General features: G+C 43.6%; 1 protein-coding gene across 1 annotated transcript; it reads left to right on the top strand.

The window, feature by feature from the left end:
- Positions 1 to 2,320: 2,320 nt before the first annotated feature.
- Positions 2,321 to 16,245, top strand: LOC145393972 (embryonic protein UVS.2-like). The gene is made up of 6 exons (XM_080267949.1): positions 2,321 to 2,337; positions 4,083 to 4,222; positions 4,724 to 4,842; positions 8,678 to 8,793; positions 15,790 to 15,853; positions 16,129 to 16,245. Exons 1-6 carry the CDS (start codon positions 2,321 to 2,323, stop codon positions 16,243 to 16,245), a joined length of 573 nt encoding a protein of 190 aa, XP_080124075.1.
- The last annotated feature ends 419 nt before the right edge of the window (positions 16,246 to 16,664 follow it).

The following is a 16,664-nucleotide window of genomic DNA, read 5'->3' as shown; positions in this document are numbered from 1 at the left end:
TTGAAATCTGGTGATAGCTAGCAAGACCTGAGGCTATGGATATTAGAAGCTTTTTCAAAAAGAAAGGGGACCAAGGCAATGAGGTACAGCCTGCAAGGGTAGGGGAGGCAGAGGAAGAGTTACTTCCTGCTGTTGCTGTAGCAGCAGTTGGACAGATTCGCCCAACTAAAATCAAGACACCACACCCTGATCCTTCCTCCCCAGTAAAAAAAAAAAAAAAAAAAAAAAAATGAACATGTTAAGTCTATGTATAAAATAAATTGATAACATATGTTTATGATCTAATCAGCACATCAAAAAATGAGTGATTTGGTTAGATGTTGCTTGACATATGCTGATGGCATCCTTTTTATGAGCACACAGCAGGAGAGAAGAGGAGAGAACTGGAGAAAGCAGAGGTGATGAGGAGTGCGACAGATAGATGAGACACCAAAAGAGCTTCTAGAGAGGTGAAAAAGAGAGTAACAAATGGACAAGACAGAGTTAACACAGCTTTGTCACAACTCAGATTGTTCTCATTTTATTTCATGTTGCGAAAGTTAGCCTAAGCACCTGACTGGAACCTTTTGCTAGAGCACAGCACTGTCTCACATCTTATATTCATTTTACTCTAAAATAACTTGAAAATTATCCGGTGAAAATCTAAAGATTTCTGGGATGGGCTAAGTCCCATATGTTTCAAGAGCCTAATTACGCCCTGTCCAGAGGTAGGCCGAGGACAACCTGGGATGAAGTGCTGGGTGGACACTTCTCGGCTTCGGTTCTGAGAATGTCGAGAAGTCAGATTGCGACACATGAACAGTTGCCATCAGGTGATGGGACCACTGAGCTCTATAATATGGAGAGGCTTTCTCAAGGGTAGCGCTGTGTAGTTTGTGTGCCAGCTACAAGGGCGGCACTGATGTAGTGCGAGTCTTGTTAGTGCACCTCGCCTGATGCCCGCGCCTTTTGAAATCAGCCGATGAATCCGGAAAATATAGTGCCATGGTCCACTGTACAGCTTATGGATGCAGAAATGAGCACTGGAATTCATCGAACAGAGATGGCATTACATTTCACAGGTAAGAAATGTATCTTGTTGCTAATTCTGCAAGATTACTGGTTATGTTAAATGGCCGAGAAAAGATTCTTCCTTCAGAAGAAACACTGGTATCAACATCTAAATGCTATAGGTATTTGAGCACTTTTATTAGCAAGAGAGACAGGGGGAAGCCTCCTCTATGGAAGTGAGAGTGTAGTTAAACTCTCTCATGAAACTGAGAAATGCTTACCAATTTTGTAAAAAGAAAATAAAAACTCTTAAAACAACAACTTATGCCACTAGTTATTTGCACAGTTGTGTTACACAACATCACGCACACTATTACTATTCAGAAAATATTTGATTGCCCAAACATGCATATGTTTGACACCTTCATTAAGGATAATCATATTCACAAACCAATAAAACTGGTATCACGTTTGTACAGTATTATTATGGTACATCACAAAACATTTATCACAGAGAAAGCTATTGGTACTAGAGCAAGAAAGCACCAGCCTAGGTTGACTGTATTTGAATATCAGTAAGAAATAATTATGGAAGTATGTTTATGTATATGAAGATGTGTAAGTTGTACTGTTAATAGTTAAAAGATAATGACAATGTTGTACGGTATATACTGTGCTAATTTACATTATGATAGGAAATTATATTATTTTCATATATGTGCTCTTTCCACTTCAGTTTTATCTTTACTATCATACTTAAACAGACTTTAGGGTAAGGCGGTCAAAAGGAGAAACAAAAAAAAAAAAAGTATGTTCTGCACTGCAGCGACCTGTTTTTTTTTTTTTTTTTTTCATGTTCATGGCTAAGTGTATCGAATAATTCATAGAGCTGGGCAGAAAAAATCATAATCTATATATTTTTTGTATTATGATAAATATGTATACACAGAGGCAACAGCTAAACAGAGACAGCAAGCTAAGAACTGTGTTCCAATTGCATTACAGGTGGAGGCGACGAGTGCGGGTGTTTCAGTACGGCAGCCAAAGTCACACGGTCGCTGCGAAGATAGCAACTCCATATTATAGAGCTCAGTGGATGGGACCCACACACGCCAACATGGTTAATTATTTATAAACGCAAACGTAAATGTAATGACTCGGCGGGAGAAACTACGTGAAATGATACTTGTGCTAAGAGAAGAATCTGAAGGAAAGCTTGAAAATGAATATGACGAAAAGGAAAGTCACGTATGACAACATGCCCAGGCCTGCAATAAAAAAAAAAAAAAAAAAAAAAAGAAAAAAAAAAAGAAAAAAACAGGATATGAAGATGTTGAGTGTGCCAAGGTGATATTTACTTAGAAAAGAAATTTAAACGCTCCCATTTCATGACAATGGAATAAAGCAAACAATAGGACTGGGGTAAAGTCTTTTGGTAACATAAAGTGACTGAGTTGTCTGTGTCGAAAATAGAGTTGTATATAATGTAAATACAATTATTTTCATGCTTCGTTTTACAAAGGGAATATAGGGACTCAGAAAGTACGCTTGAAACTTTCACACATCAAAGATATCTGGAGATTATGAGTACCCGTACAAACCGTAAAAGACTCAGCGGTAGTTGGAGTACATTTGGAGCTATACATCGAGATGAAGATAAATTACCAAGACTGTGACATTTCCACCCACACCCCATCCAATGAGTGAATGGTGCCGTCAATAGGTTATACAACAAGTGTGTCCTTAAAGAGCAGAGCTGTGGAGGTCACAGGTGAGGGTGGTGATGAAGTAAGTGGACTGAGTGGTGTATTTAAGGTGAAGGTGGTGGAGAAGAAGGCACAGTCAGGGACATCACCACCCACTGGCTGCCACCCTCCTCCTTCACCATGACCCGTTACTCTCACCTCCTCGTCTTTGTCGTCTCCACACTAGTAAGACTGCACCAACTATCAGCTAGTTTTTCTTATACATTCTCCATCATGACACATTACTTTCATCGCCTCATATCCGTCCTCTCGACACTAGTACAGTAAGATCGCAGCAACCATCATTTACTCTTTTATTATTCTTCCCACTAAAGGCTTACGGCCATATCACACTGAGGATGGAATTCGACATATTCAGAGCCATATTGTCCAAATGTTTAGAACAGGGTAATATATGGAAACTAAGCACTTCGTTTCATTAGCCGATGGAAACGGGACACTTCGTTTCGGTAGCCAATTTTCAAGTCATTGTGTTTTCTCTGCCGCTAAAATTATGTCTGGCGTTGGAAAAGTGTCCTGAACGAAGTAAGTGAAAAGAGGGTTTCTTTCGAGATGAAAGTAGTCCGCTGTAACCTTTCTTATCCTAAACTAACCTAAATGAAGGTATCATAATCTTACACCTTAACTTTGCCTATTCTTTTCTTACAAGCAGTAATCAATCATTAACCGACATAGCTTAAAATAATCTCACTCTTACACAACTAAGCTTGATCTAAAATAACCTAACTTTACTTAATCCAACTTAACTCAGTGTAATCTCATCCGACATAACCGACCTAATTTAGACTAAACAGACTTATTTTTGCCATTAATACATCTCTGATACAGCTTAATTAGAACTTCACCTTCACCATACGTTCCTTGACCTACCATAGCTCTACTTAATCCAGTTTTTGCAAAATTAACTTAACCTAATATGGCAACAATCTATCACGATACAGTTTTGGGTCATCTGAAATATTCCAATAGATATTTTCAACAAACCCAAGTTGAAATAAATTAATGTAGCGTCACCTTATCCAACCTAACCTACCCAATTTTCTCACTGCAGTGTGTGTGGGGTGAGAGCCAGGCGTTCCGCACACAATCCAGGTCAGTACGATTTTGTCTCACCATGTATCACACTGTACTCTCAACTTCTAAATCTGGCTATACCGGTATGGTACTCTGTCAGTTTTAGGAAACTGATATTTTGTTATTTGCAACAAATCATAATTCTGTTTTAGCATAATCTGAGATTCGACTCTCTTTAGTAATACAATATTATAATATACACTATCCACACCAGCTATATTCCAACGCTGTCTGAACTTCCATCCCCCACAGAGTGAAATCAGAGGCCCTGGCAGAGTTTGATGCCATGCTGCAGAAGTTACTGGGTGCGGGAGGCCACATCCAACCCCGAGGCAACGAGACCGGTCACATCATACCCAGGAGCGGCCATGGCCATGTACAGCCTAGGCAAGGTGGGTCTCATGGCAGGCACTTTTGTTCCCATCACTCTGACGACAGTTATATTTCTTGCAGTCTTCTGCTCTGTCTAGCCAAACCCTATTTCTCCCCCTGGACTGAACATTTGTACCGTAGGGTAACCTCTCCTAACATACGTAACCCACACCTCCCCCCGGAGCCAGTCTTCTTAACCAAACCAAACTTAACCTAACATAACCTACTGTAACGCTATTGAACTAACCTAACCTTACCCAAAGGCACCACACCCAGGCTTCCTACTTAGTTAACAACGTAAATTAACCTAATCCAAAGAGCTTTCCAAACCAACTTTAACCCACCCAGACTTAACTTACCCAAAACATTCCTTCACCAGATCTAACCTAACCTAATAATTTTAATCTTCTCAAACCTAACCTAATTCAGTGTAACCTAACCTAAACTAATCTAATCAGACTGAACTCAATTTTGTTCTCCCACATACATAAGTTAACTTAAGCAAACCCTTCCTTCCTCAGACTCGGCCTTCCTGTCCTGTGGCACTCACACTATCGCTCCGGGCTCCTCTGTCCAGATCGCATCAAGGAACTTTCCCAGCAAGTACCCAAATAACTACAGATGCAGCTGGTCGTTTAAGGTGAAGTTTTGACACCTGCAATTACCTACTTATACTTATTTACATGCTAGTTTGCACTTGCTATTGCTGTTGACATCCACTCAGTTTGCATGTGGAATTACTGGAGAGTCAAAAAGACAAATGAGAAAGTGAAGAAGCGATGTGATGTTGATGTCTATGTCCTGGAAAAAACTGGAAGTTCCTTGAGATGTTTTGAACATGTGAAGAGAATGGAGAAAACAATATTGTCTGGATGTGTGTAATGTAAATGAGGTGGAAGAGGAGAGTGGAAAGTGGTGACCGATTTTGAGGTGTGGGAATGGAATGGAGTGAGGACTGTGTGAGTTGGAAAGACGGCAGCAAGATGGCAGAGAACAGAATGGCATGGATGCGATTCCTTTGTGGCCACCCCTCCCGGGGTATAGGTGTTTGGCTGTAGACAGATACTGTACGTAGATTTAGTGACAATTGATTGATTTAATGACATCTGACCTTATTGAGCAATATACAGTCAGGGATGCCAGTTGGTCGTCTTCGGTGAGTGACACGTATCACGTTATGGTAAATTACCGACAGTTTAATTTGGCCGAGGTCTCAGTTCATTTGTAACTTGATTCATGGAACTCAGTGGCGGAAATAGACAATGCTACGGCTCTCCATCTTTACTGTATCATTTCTCTATGACTAGCATCATATCTTAATCTGTTGTTATAACACAGACTTCAATATGGATGGATGGCAATTTTCGGGGCAGTTAAAGAAAATAATAAATATTATTTAAAAAGGGCCTACCATCTCCTTTCCACGAACAAACCTTATTCTACGTGTTATTTGTAGCTACAGGGAAATAAGGGAGGAAACATGTGGAAAGGTTTAGACAGCCACTGAGGTAACCCCTCGATTGCAATGACGTCTTTTCTTATTCTGTGCCTCCTTTGGACAGATGAATTTATTCGGCTAAGGAAAGACCAGTGGTAGTGAAGAGGATATGTAAAGCTACAGCTTCAAACCGTCTCTCCGGAGCAAATTGAAGTCATGTGGCCATGGCGAGAATAAAATGAAAAATAACGGCATCCAACTGAATGTGTTAAGAGACCTGTGCGTCAGCATCTCACTGGTATAATAAGATTTAGTCAAAATCCCGCATGTAGAAAAAATATATACAGTATATCAACTCCAGTAACTTCACCAGCCATAACACAAACCAACTCCATTATTTTCCCCTCTGAGAAAACCCTACGAACCCCTTTCGTCACTAATATAACCCAGTTCCACCACAAACCTCACTCCATCATCACACTGCATCACTAACCCCACTCCATCACTAACCACAATCCACCAAAAAACCCACTCCGTCACTAACCTCACTCCGTCACTAACCCCACTCCACCACTAACCTCTCTCTGCCACAAATCCCACTGCACCACTGACCCCACTCTGCCTTAGGCTCCAGTCACACTGCAGGTACGACTTATTGCAAACCACCCGCGACCTGCAAGTCGTGGGTGGTATTAGTGAGGTTTGCGACCAGTCTTCATATGTCTCAGTCTAACCGCAGGCCACCATGGCGACCAAAAAATCATCGCGAGGTTTTTCGTGCTGCACGAAAAACCTCCCCACGCCCACTGATGTCGTGGCACGGAAGCTGCCCAGTGGGTGGAAGCTCCCCGTTGGGTGGCTGGACTGCGTCTGGTCGGCCTACTGACTGTGGCTGGTTGACGACACCTGATTTTTAAGCGGTGTTTGCTGTCCAGATGGAGGCCGGTCGCCGTCCACTCTGTTCAGTGGCCGTCCGCACTCTGTCAAGGCGACAACTTGACTCCGGTGACCGTTGTCCACAAGGCTCCTGTCCGGGGTGGTGGTTGAAGTCCGGCCACCGTCCAGCCGGTGATTGGTCGAGCAACAGGTGGTGGGCTGGACCGAGACCAGCTGATGGCCAATCCACGACTGGTGTTGGTCTAGTGGTTGTGGTCTTACTGTGACAGGACGCGGACCAGCCGCCGTTTGTCGGCGGCCTGCTGACAACCAGCTGGCCACCCGTCTGTGTCTTGACCTGTGCATACCTTGCCATGGTCACCGTTCGGCCGCCCACTGGACGGACGCTGGAAGGACACTGGACGACCACCGGTAGCCGATTGGTGGCACAACTGCTCGGAGACCTCTGTGGTCAGGGACTGGTTTCGCGATATTCAGGTTTGTGACAAGTCATTCCTGCAGTGTGACTGGGGCTTTAAATCTCCCAATCAATCACTAACCTCACTCCACCACTAACCTCACTCCACCACTAACCCCACTCCACCACTAAACCCACTCCACCACTAACCCCAATCCACCAAAAACCCCACTCCGACACTAACCCCACTCCACCACTAACCTCACTCTTCTACTACACTCACTCCACCAATAACCCCAATCCCCCACTAACCCCGCTCTGCCACAAATCCCACTGCACCACTGACCCCACTCCACTACTAAACCTACTCTACCACTAACCCCAATCCACCACTAACCCCACTCCACTACTAAATCCGCTCCACCACTAACCCCAAATCACCACAAACCCCACTCCATCACCAACCCCACTCCACCACTAACCTCACTCTTCTACTACACTCACTCCACCAATAACTCCAATCCCCCACTAATCCCACTCTGCCACAAATCCCACTGCACCACTGACTCCACTTCACTGCAAAACCCGCTCCACCACTAACGCCAATCCACCACAAACCCCACTCCGTCATTAACCTCATTCCATCACTAACCTCACTTTTCTACTACTGTACACTCGCTCCACCACTAACTCCACTCCATCACTAACCCCACTCCACTACTAACCCCACTCCACTACTAACCCCATTCCACTGCTAAACCCACTCCACCACTAACCCCAATCCACCACAAACCCCACACCGCCACTAACAGCACTCCACTACTAAACCGCTTCACCACTAATCCCAATCCACCACAAACCCCACTCCATCACTAGCCTCAATCCACTAAAAACCCCACTCCACCACCAACTTCTCTCTAACACTGTCAACTCCACACTAACCCCATTACGTCATTAACCCCCACACAACAACCAACCCCACTTCACCACCAACCCCCGCTCCACATTAACCCCACTCCACCACCAATCCCACTCCACCACCAACCCACTCCACCACCAACCCCACTCCACCACCAACCCCACTCCACCACCAACCCCACTCCACCACCAACCCCATTCCACTACCAACCTCACTCCACCACCAACCCCACTTCACCACCAACCCCATTTCACCACCAACCCCACTTCACCACCAACCCCACTTCACCACCAACCCCACTTCACCACCAACCCCACTCCACCACCACTCCCACTCCACCACCAACCCCTCTCCGCAACCAACCCCACTCCACCACCATCCCTATTCCACCACCAACCCCACTCCAAGACTGCACTCCACCACCAGTCCCACTCCACAACCAGCCCTACACCACCACTAACTCCATTCCACCACCAACTCCACCCCAAAAGCAACTCACCCCACCACTACCTCCGCTCCACTACTAACCACACTCCTCTACCACCCTCACTCCACCACTAACCCCTCTCCACCACTAACCCCACTCCACTACTAACCCCACTCCACCACTAACCCTACTCCACCACTGACTTCACTCCACTAACTCCACCCCACCACTAGCTCCGCTCCACCACTAACCACACTCCACCACTAACCACACTCCACCACCAACCCTATTCCAACACCAACCCCACCCCACCACTACCCCCACACTCCAACACTTACCTCACTCCAACACCAATCCCTCTCCTCCACCAACCCCACTCCACCACTAACCCACTCAGGCCCAGTCAGCTGGGTCCAGTCTGTCCATCTCGTGTGGGCCGTTCATCGTGAAGAAGTCCAGGGGCTGCAAAAAGGACTACCTTCAGCTCAGTGACGGCAACTCCCTTAACAAGAAGTAAGTGACCCTCTGTCCAAAGTAGTGACCAACATTTTTGTTTTGAACACCTGTCCACTCTCAGTCCCACAACTTATGCACACACACACACACACACACACACACACACACACACACACACACACACATTTGTTGGTAGGGCTAAAACACAGGGTTGTAAGTCATAATAACCAATATTTAATCCTATATTCAGCCGCGGAATTAGTCCTTGGGAGGGGAGGCCAAGGAGTGCTGTGATGGAAGACATGCAAAGAACTGAAGTTCAGCAGAGACGGTGTCACTTTGTGCTTAACCCTATTCGGTGCACCCCGTATCATTTTTGATACGCCCTAACTAATTTTTGCCAATAAACTCTAGTTTGTAAGCAATGCATGGTCTCACGATTATTTTCTTGTTAAATTACTGGAAACACAACAAAATAGTGATTCTGAGCGAAAAAACTGGGTTGAAACGAACGTTTTCTCTAAAATTAACGATTTTTCCCCGTGGAGAGCGCTAAACAAAAAGAAAACGCTGGAAGATGAGTGAAATATCTGGGACCTTAGCCTACGCAAGCCTAACGGGCATCAACACAGCTTCCAGACGTACGATACGTTTCCTATTTTCATTAAAACTACTTTATTTTCTATGTATTATTCATTGTTCATACTTTATGACTCCTCATACCTAGTGAAATAGTTATTTCATTCACTAATTTTATTATCTATGTATTATTCATTGTTTTTTCTCTATGACTCCTCATACCCAATGAAATGGTTGTTCGTACACATACACACAGATACACACATGTGCATTGTATTGTGCACACAGATACACACACGTGCATTGTAATGTGCGCACACACACACACACACACACACACACACACACACATACAAACCTCGCGGCTCTCGTGTAGGCGTGCTGGATGACGGTTAGTTGGGCATTAATTAGGGGACGGGGTGGATGTGCCGACGGACGTAGTCATTGCTTTTATTTTCGACATGTTGACCCAGTCGAAGATTACTTGGAAGAGGTAGTTGGCAATGATGATGATGATGACCTTGCCTTGGATAGAGTAGCTGAGGGCGACGATGTAGATGATGATCAAAATGTTGACAAAATGAAGAAGAGTGGGTACCACTCAGAAACAGAAAGCCACTTGTGAAAAATAGATTAATCAGTTCTTTGGACCAGTGCTTGAACAAACATAATTATGACGAATTTATCCTGCCACACGAGCTCAGGGAATATACCTGCATTTTAGAGAAACCCCAGAGAAAATTAGATATCGGTAAGTCAATAATATGGACCAATCATACAGAAGGTAGGCCTGTTGAGAAGGTATTGCCTAGTGAAGGATGTTTTGTTAGAAGAGGCAAGGTCAGCTAATACAGAAATAATGGCATGGGAGTTGTTTATAACATCTAATATGATTGATGGTATTGTAACCCATGCTAATAAGGCATAATTACCGAAATTTCTAATACTGACTGCTGAAATACCAACACACGTCAAGATGACTGATGCCATAGAATTGAAAAGCTTTTTTGGCCTGCTCTATCCAAGAGGTTTGTTGGGACAAAATAAATATTGCTATAATCGTCTCTTCATGGAAGGGTTTGGTCACCCAATATTTGGAGCCGTCATGTCAGTAAAACGATTTGGTTTCTTACATGCCGACATAACTTTTAACAACATTGATACCAGACACCAGAGATGGGTACACGATCAACATTGATACCAGACACCAGAGATGGGTACACGATCAACATTGATACCAGACACCAGAAATGGGTACACGATCGGTTTGCAGCAATCAGGGAGCTTTTTGAACAGTTCAGTAATTGTTGTTGCTCAGTGTTAGAGCCAGGTGACTTCTTGACCACTGATGAAACGTTGTATGGGTGCAGAACACAAATAGGGTTCAGACTACAATAAGAGCAAACCCGTACTCTATGGCCTCCAATATAAATCTATTAATGCTGTTAGATATCCATTTACCTTTAGGACAGCTGTATATTCAGGTAAACCTGGAGAGCCAGGACCACACTACATACGCGGTACAGTCCCAACAGTGAAAGCTCTGGTAAGTCAGTTACAAGACTCAGTCGACCTTAGAGGTAGGATTATTAGCCTGGATAGATTGTACACCAGTATAGAGTTGCTGGAGTGGCTTCAAACACAAGGTATCTCAGCCTTAGGTACTATAGATTCTACTAGGAAAGGCATACCACCAGAGATAGTCACAGAAAGGGAAGATAGGTCATACCAAGTTTACTGGAAGAAACACGGGAGGAAATGACACTGAATCCTATGTAACACCCACCAAAAGCAAAGGTAAGAAAGATGTGTTACTTCTGAGCACAGTTTCACCTATATTAGGCATTACCAAGGATGATGATTTGAAAATATATATATTATATATATATATATATATATATATATATATATATATATATATTTAAATTGTATGATTTCACTAAAGGAGGCACTGACATTATGGATCAGAGAATAAGTTTTCATACAGTACACACTAAATCTAGAAGATGGACAGTGAATGCCCTTGGCTACATTGTCAACACTGCCAGAGTAAATTCACAGACAATTTATTCGTTATATAATAATCAGGACCCAAGATAAATTGCTTCAATCTCCTATGGCTGGCAGTTAGTGAAGGCATTGTGTAATCTGCAAATTGAAAGAAGAAAAGTTCAGGCTTGTGGTCTGACCAGGAATACAATAGCTAAGATGAATCTGATGCTCGGACAGAGAGATGTAGAGGAGGCCGTCCCAGAAGTAACACATGAGAATAGGTCAGGCAAGCAGCACAGGTGTCATTCATGCCTGGAGTCTCTTTATGGTCCAGGATACACTCAGAATCGCCCCAAAGCAAAATCGTCCACGAAACAATGTCAAGTATGTCACAAGCACACCTGTGATCAGAATTGAAATAAAGTATGTATGAAATGCTATAGTAACATCCCCAATCAGTGAAAGTCTTGTTTTGGAAATTAAGAATGAATATGCATGTCTGCGAATATGTATAGATTATGACTGAGTTTACGTTATATACGGATTATATTTTTGTTTAAAAATTTCCTTATATGATAGATGTAAATAGAGATACGGAAGGTGAGGATCTTGCAGCATAAGAATCCTCCGGCTTACTTATATTAGTTGTAAGTGTAGAGTAAAAAGGATGTTCGAGTGCGTAGGATCAAATACCGCCGGAAAATACATAGGAGCATAGGCATGGATAGCCCCAAGTTAACGGTTACTACTCTTTCGACCTGTGACGGGCTGTGGGTCACTGAGGGCCCTGTTAGTTAATTGGCACCCGGGATCTTTTTAACTTACCAGGGGTCGATGCAACAGGGGGTGGATCAGCTGAAATGAAGCATGGTCTCGCAGTGTAGAGAAGGAGCTGGGGCCTGATTGACTGCTGTCTCCCTTGAAAGCGCCAGGCAAGGCTCTGGACCTAACCCCCTCATATCCACACTGTGCCTGTGCATTACCCAGGGAACAGCTTGTTCTCCGGTTACAAGAGATATAGGGTTTAACCAGGAAGCTACAGGCTGCTCTAAGCGATTCAGTAATCCAAAGACTGGCACGTTTCCTGGTTAACAGTCTACTCGTAAGAATTTAATGGTGATCCCGCATGTACGGAGCTTTGGCTGGCAGCTGCATTTTCTCGTGGTGACTACTAACAGAGGATCAAGGGACTGACTTCTGGAGAGACTGACTGGCTGACCGACAAAGGTCTCAGTGATAGGCTAGTGATTGACCAGTGGGAAATTACTAATAAACTGACATCAGAAGGACAGTCTACTGACTAATTTGTCGGTATTTTGGGATTGACTGCCCCACTGAATAACCATTGATTTATACTGTATACTGATGATGTTTTGGGTATAACTATTCATAATTGAATATTTGTTATTGCATTGCTCTGAATACTCCTTGGGGCGTAGCGTGAGCAGATAGAGCTACCGTGCCCTTTGAATAATTGGTTATAACTAAATATTTCTCTGTGCCCTTCAATTTTAATTTGCAGTACTCAGATTTAGAAATACCTATATAATATATTGGTGACAACAGATTCAGCCTTCTCAAGGACCTCCTTCAGCTGTAAGGAGTGAGAAGCAGGTAGACCTTTATTAGACAACAGAGGGGCAGGCAGAATATGAGGTAGGTAAGGCACAAGGCTGTTGATGTGGAATTTTGCATTTATTATGAAATATGTATGCATTTTAAAGAATTTATCTCACGTACATCTACCGCCTTCTGCCTTATCTACCTCCTGTACTCCCCGGCCCTTTCTCACTCGCCATCCATTTGTATGATAAAGGTCTACCTGTTTCTCACTCCTTAGTTATACGTGAAGTGGGTCCATGAGAAGGTAGAGTCTGTTTTGTTCTCACGAATAGATTATATTTCACACACCAACACAATCCTCACAAACCACCACAGACCTCACACACGAGCACAGTCCTCACACACCACTACAGTCCTCACACACCACCACAGTCTTCACTCACCAACCCAGTCCTCACACACCAACGCAATCGTCACACACCAACACAGTCCTAACACACCACCAGTCCTCACACCACCACTGTCCTCACTCATCAACACAATCCTCACACACCATCACAGTCCTCACACACCAACACAGTCCTCACGCACCAACTCAGTCCTCACCCCACACGTGTAAAATTAATAAGAATAATCTTTTACTTCTATAAATTCATTATAATATAGTTGTAATGACATTTGAAAAATAAATAACTACTTTCTAAAGGGAGGAGGTTGGGGAAAGTGGTTGGTGGGATACATGGCGAGTTGGGTCCTCGTCCCGTATCCTGGTTACACACTTTTTGAGTGTGGCTGAAACTCGCGTAGCTAAATATTATATTCAGTCATTAGAAAGAAATATATGGTAGTATTCTCATCATCATCATTATGAACTTTCCATTTTTAGTCCACAGCAGGACTGGACTCTTCACTTAGGGAGGTTTTAGTCAGGAAGCCCTAACCCACGGCCCTGCACAGTTGTTGACTTTATACACGGGTTTTATTCGCTCCTGTGTAGAGCACAGCTGTCATGTGTGGGGAGGCTTCCCACACAGTTCTTCTCAACAGGATGGAGTCGGAGACTTTTCGTCTCATTAACTTTCCTCTTACTGGCTCCCTTCAACCTCTGTCTCTTCGCGGCACTGTTGCATCAGTCTCTTTTCTATCGCCACTTCAATGGTCACTGCTCCTCTGAACTGTCTGCTTGCATCCCTCCACCACCACAGCAGGCATGCAGCACCCGTCTTAGCAACAAACTCAGCCCTTTTCTGTCCAACTCTTTAATGCAAGAGTTAACAGTTGCTCCAGTCATTCATGTATGCAACAGGTAAACTCTGGAATTGTCTCCATCTCTGTTTTTTTCTTACTGCCTACGGTCTCCAGTCTTTCATACACAGTGTGTCCAGGCATCTCGAAATGAACTGATATTGAATTTGGCTCTGCTGTCGTTTTTTTCTTGGAGGGAGCAATTTGCAGGTCCTGCCCTTTGGTGCCTTCTTTCTTGCATAAAAAAAAATACTCGCATGTATAACCAGGTATTATTTACATGCTTACATTATTAGATTTCCTTGACTAATAGCTACCTCTCCATCAACTAGTCTACCTAGTAGTAAATCCACTGAAAGTGGGTTTAGGAGTTATGAAGGTGAGGAAGAAAGAGAGAGTATTAGCGGTGGCGAGTGAGAGAGAGATGGTGGTGAGAAAAAAGCGGTGGTAGTGAGACGGAGAGTATGGTAGAAGGGAATATAGTGGTGAGTGTGAGGGTGATGGAGGGAGGGAAGGTGGTGGTGAGGAAGATGGGAGGTGGTGAGTGTGAGGGAGGAAGGGTGGTGGTGATGATGAGGAAGATGTGTAAGCTATCAACTTCCATGTTATGGACGGTGTGTGTGTGTGAGACAACAGTAAACGGTTTATTGATACTGCAGCCCTCAGACTGAAAATATAGCCTACGGCTTTGATATATGGCAAACATGATAAGCGTTGGTGAATGGTAAAATATTTTATCATTTGATATTTACATTAATTTTAAATTTGATAATAGTTAAACGTGTGTATGTGTGTGTGTGTGTGTGTGTGTGTGTGTGTGTTTCAGTGCGCGCGGGTGCGGTACGATATGTTTGGCGGCGCTTGCCTTGCAACGGCGCCGACGTGTCCGAATGCGTTCCTTTCACTTCGTCAAACCAATAATATTACTCAAGATTCTTTTCTCGATACTAGGGTCGTAAGTGTGGGAAATCGCCAAGGGTTGCACCGAATAGGGTTAAGCCTCACTCCTGCTTCAATTGGGTTTGGCAATGTGACGGTCTTTGTTAGGAAGCAGCCTGAGTAAGTCTCGTGACGAACTTGGGTCTGAACACGAGTAAGAAGTGTATCTTTACTCACGGAAAACAGTGAATGCATGATACAAAAAGCGTAAACTTAATTAAGTACACACACACACACACACACACACACACACACACACACACACACACACACACACATCGTCATCATCATCATTATATCCTGTGTTGCCCCATGAGGAGCGTAGGAGCCTGGGGCAAGGCAAGTTGGTCCTGACATTTATGATGAAAGTGACCAGCCTCATTCATCCCTGAATGGCATTACGTGAGCAATAAACCCCAACCACCCCTTGGATATAAACCTGCACAGGCTCAATCCAATTGGGGCTACTAATTACCCATTAAACAACAAGGCGCCATAATTTGCTTATATGGTTACCACTCAGCGTTGTAAATGGTTTCCTGATATACAAGAAATCGTTTGGCTTGTCACTCAGTCTAGAGTCACCCGTAGACAGAAGGAAAAGGAATGAAGAATAGAAAGACAGAAGAGGAAGTAAGGAAAGAGGGAAGGAACACACACACACACACACACACACACACACACACACACACACATGAACGTTGGCATGCTGGCTTAATGGACCTCACCTCTTAGGAGGTTCTACACAGGTGTTCCAAACGCGTTTCATGACCTTACCAACAACGTTTGTGTGTCACAGGTACAGAGGAAAGGGTTCGTGAGCCCTGAGACAAAGAATGGCAACCTCCCCCAGTTCTCTCTCTCTCTTTCTCTCTCTCTCTCTCTCTCTCTCTCTCTCTCTCTTTCGATATATCTACTTATCTATCTATCAGGTAGAGTACATTGTGAAGGTGACGGGTAGTGCTAGGAGTGACATTGCCAAGCAAAACACTCATAATCCCCCCCTCTCTCTCTCTCTCTCTCTCTCTCTCTCTCAGGCACTGTGGGAAGGTGACTGTGAGTGCTGAGAGCGAGAGTGGCAGCCTAAACGCCATCTTCAAGACCAACAGGTGGAGAAACGCCAAGGGATTTAAGTGTGTGGTAAAGGCTTCGGGTGAGTTTAAGTGTGATTTGAATATAACTGTGTTTTAAGTGTAATTTAAGTGTGTGGTTAACGCCTCTGGCCAGTATAAGTGTGCTTTAGAATATGTGTGTTTTTAGTGTAATTTAAGTGTGTCGTTAACGCCTCTGGCCAGTATAAGTGTGTTCTAGAATATGTGTGTTTTAAATGTAATTTAAGTGTGTGGTTAACGCCTCTGGAGTGTGTGGCTGTTATCTGAAGTTAAATGTCATTTAAGTTTGATTTTAGTGTGATTTCTGTGCGACTGTGTGGCCTGGGTTGAGATGACATCCAGGTTAAAATTATGTGTGTGGTTTAAGCCTTTAGTAAATCTATGCGTGGTTTAGAAACAAACGTGATTAAAGTAATATTTCAATGGGTGATTGAAGCTTGTAGTTAAAGTTGATTTAAAACAAGGTATTATTTAGAAATGATTGAAGTGTGTTGTGAA

Source organism: Coenobita brevimanus, chromosome 26 (assembly GCF_032717465.1).
Source record: "Coenobita brevimanus isolate Jiangsu-jjx chromosome 26, ASM3271746v2, whole genome shotgun sequence".
Classification (NCBI taxonomy): domain Eukaryota; kingdom Metazoa; phylum Arthropoda; class Malacostraca; order Decapoda; family Coenobitidae; genus Coenobita; species Coenobita brevimanus.
The sequence above is the reverse complement of the archived record's forward strand: the minus strand, read 5'-3'. Positions and strand labels throughout refer to the sequence as shown.

Bases quoted from the DNA above. Each gene is read 5' to 3' on its own strand.
- LOC145393972 (XM_080267949.1), top strand. The intron at 4,843-8,677 runs GTGAAGTTTTGA...TAACCCACTCAG, and splicing joins GATGCAGCTGGTCGTTTAAG to GCCCAGTCAGCTGGGTCCAG. The intron at 8,794-15,789 runs GTAAGTGACCCT...CTCACCTCTTAG, and splicing joins GGCAACTCCCTTAACAAGAA to GAGGTTCTACACAGGTGTTC.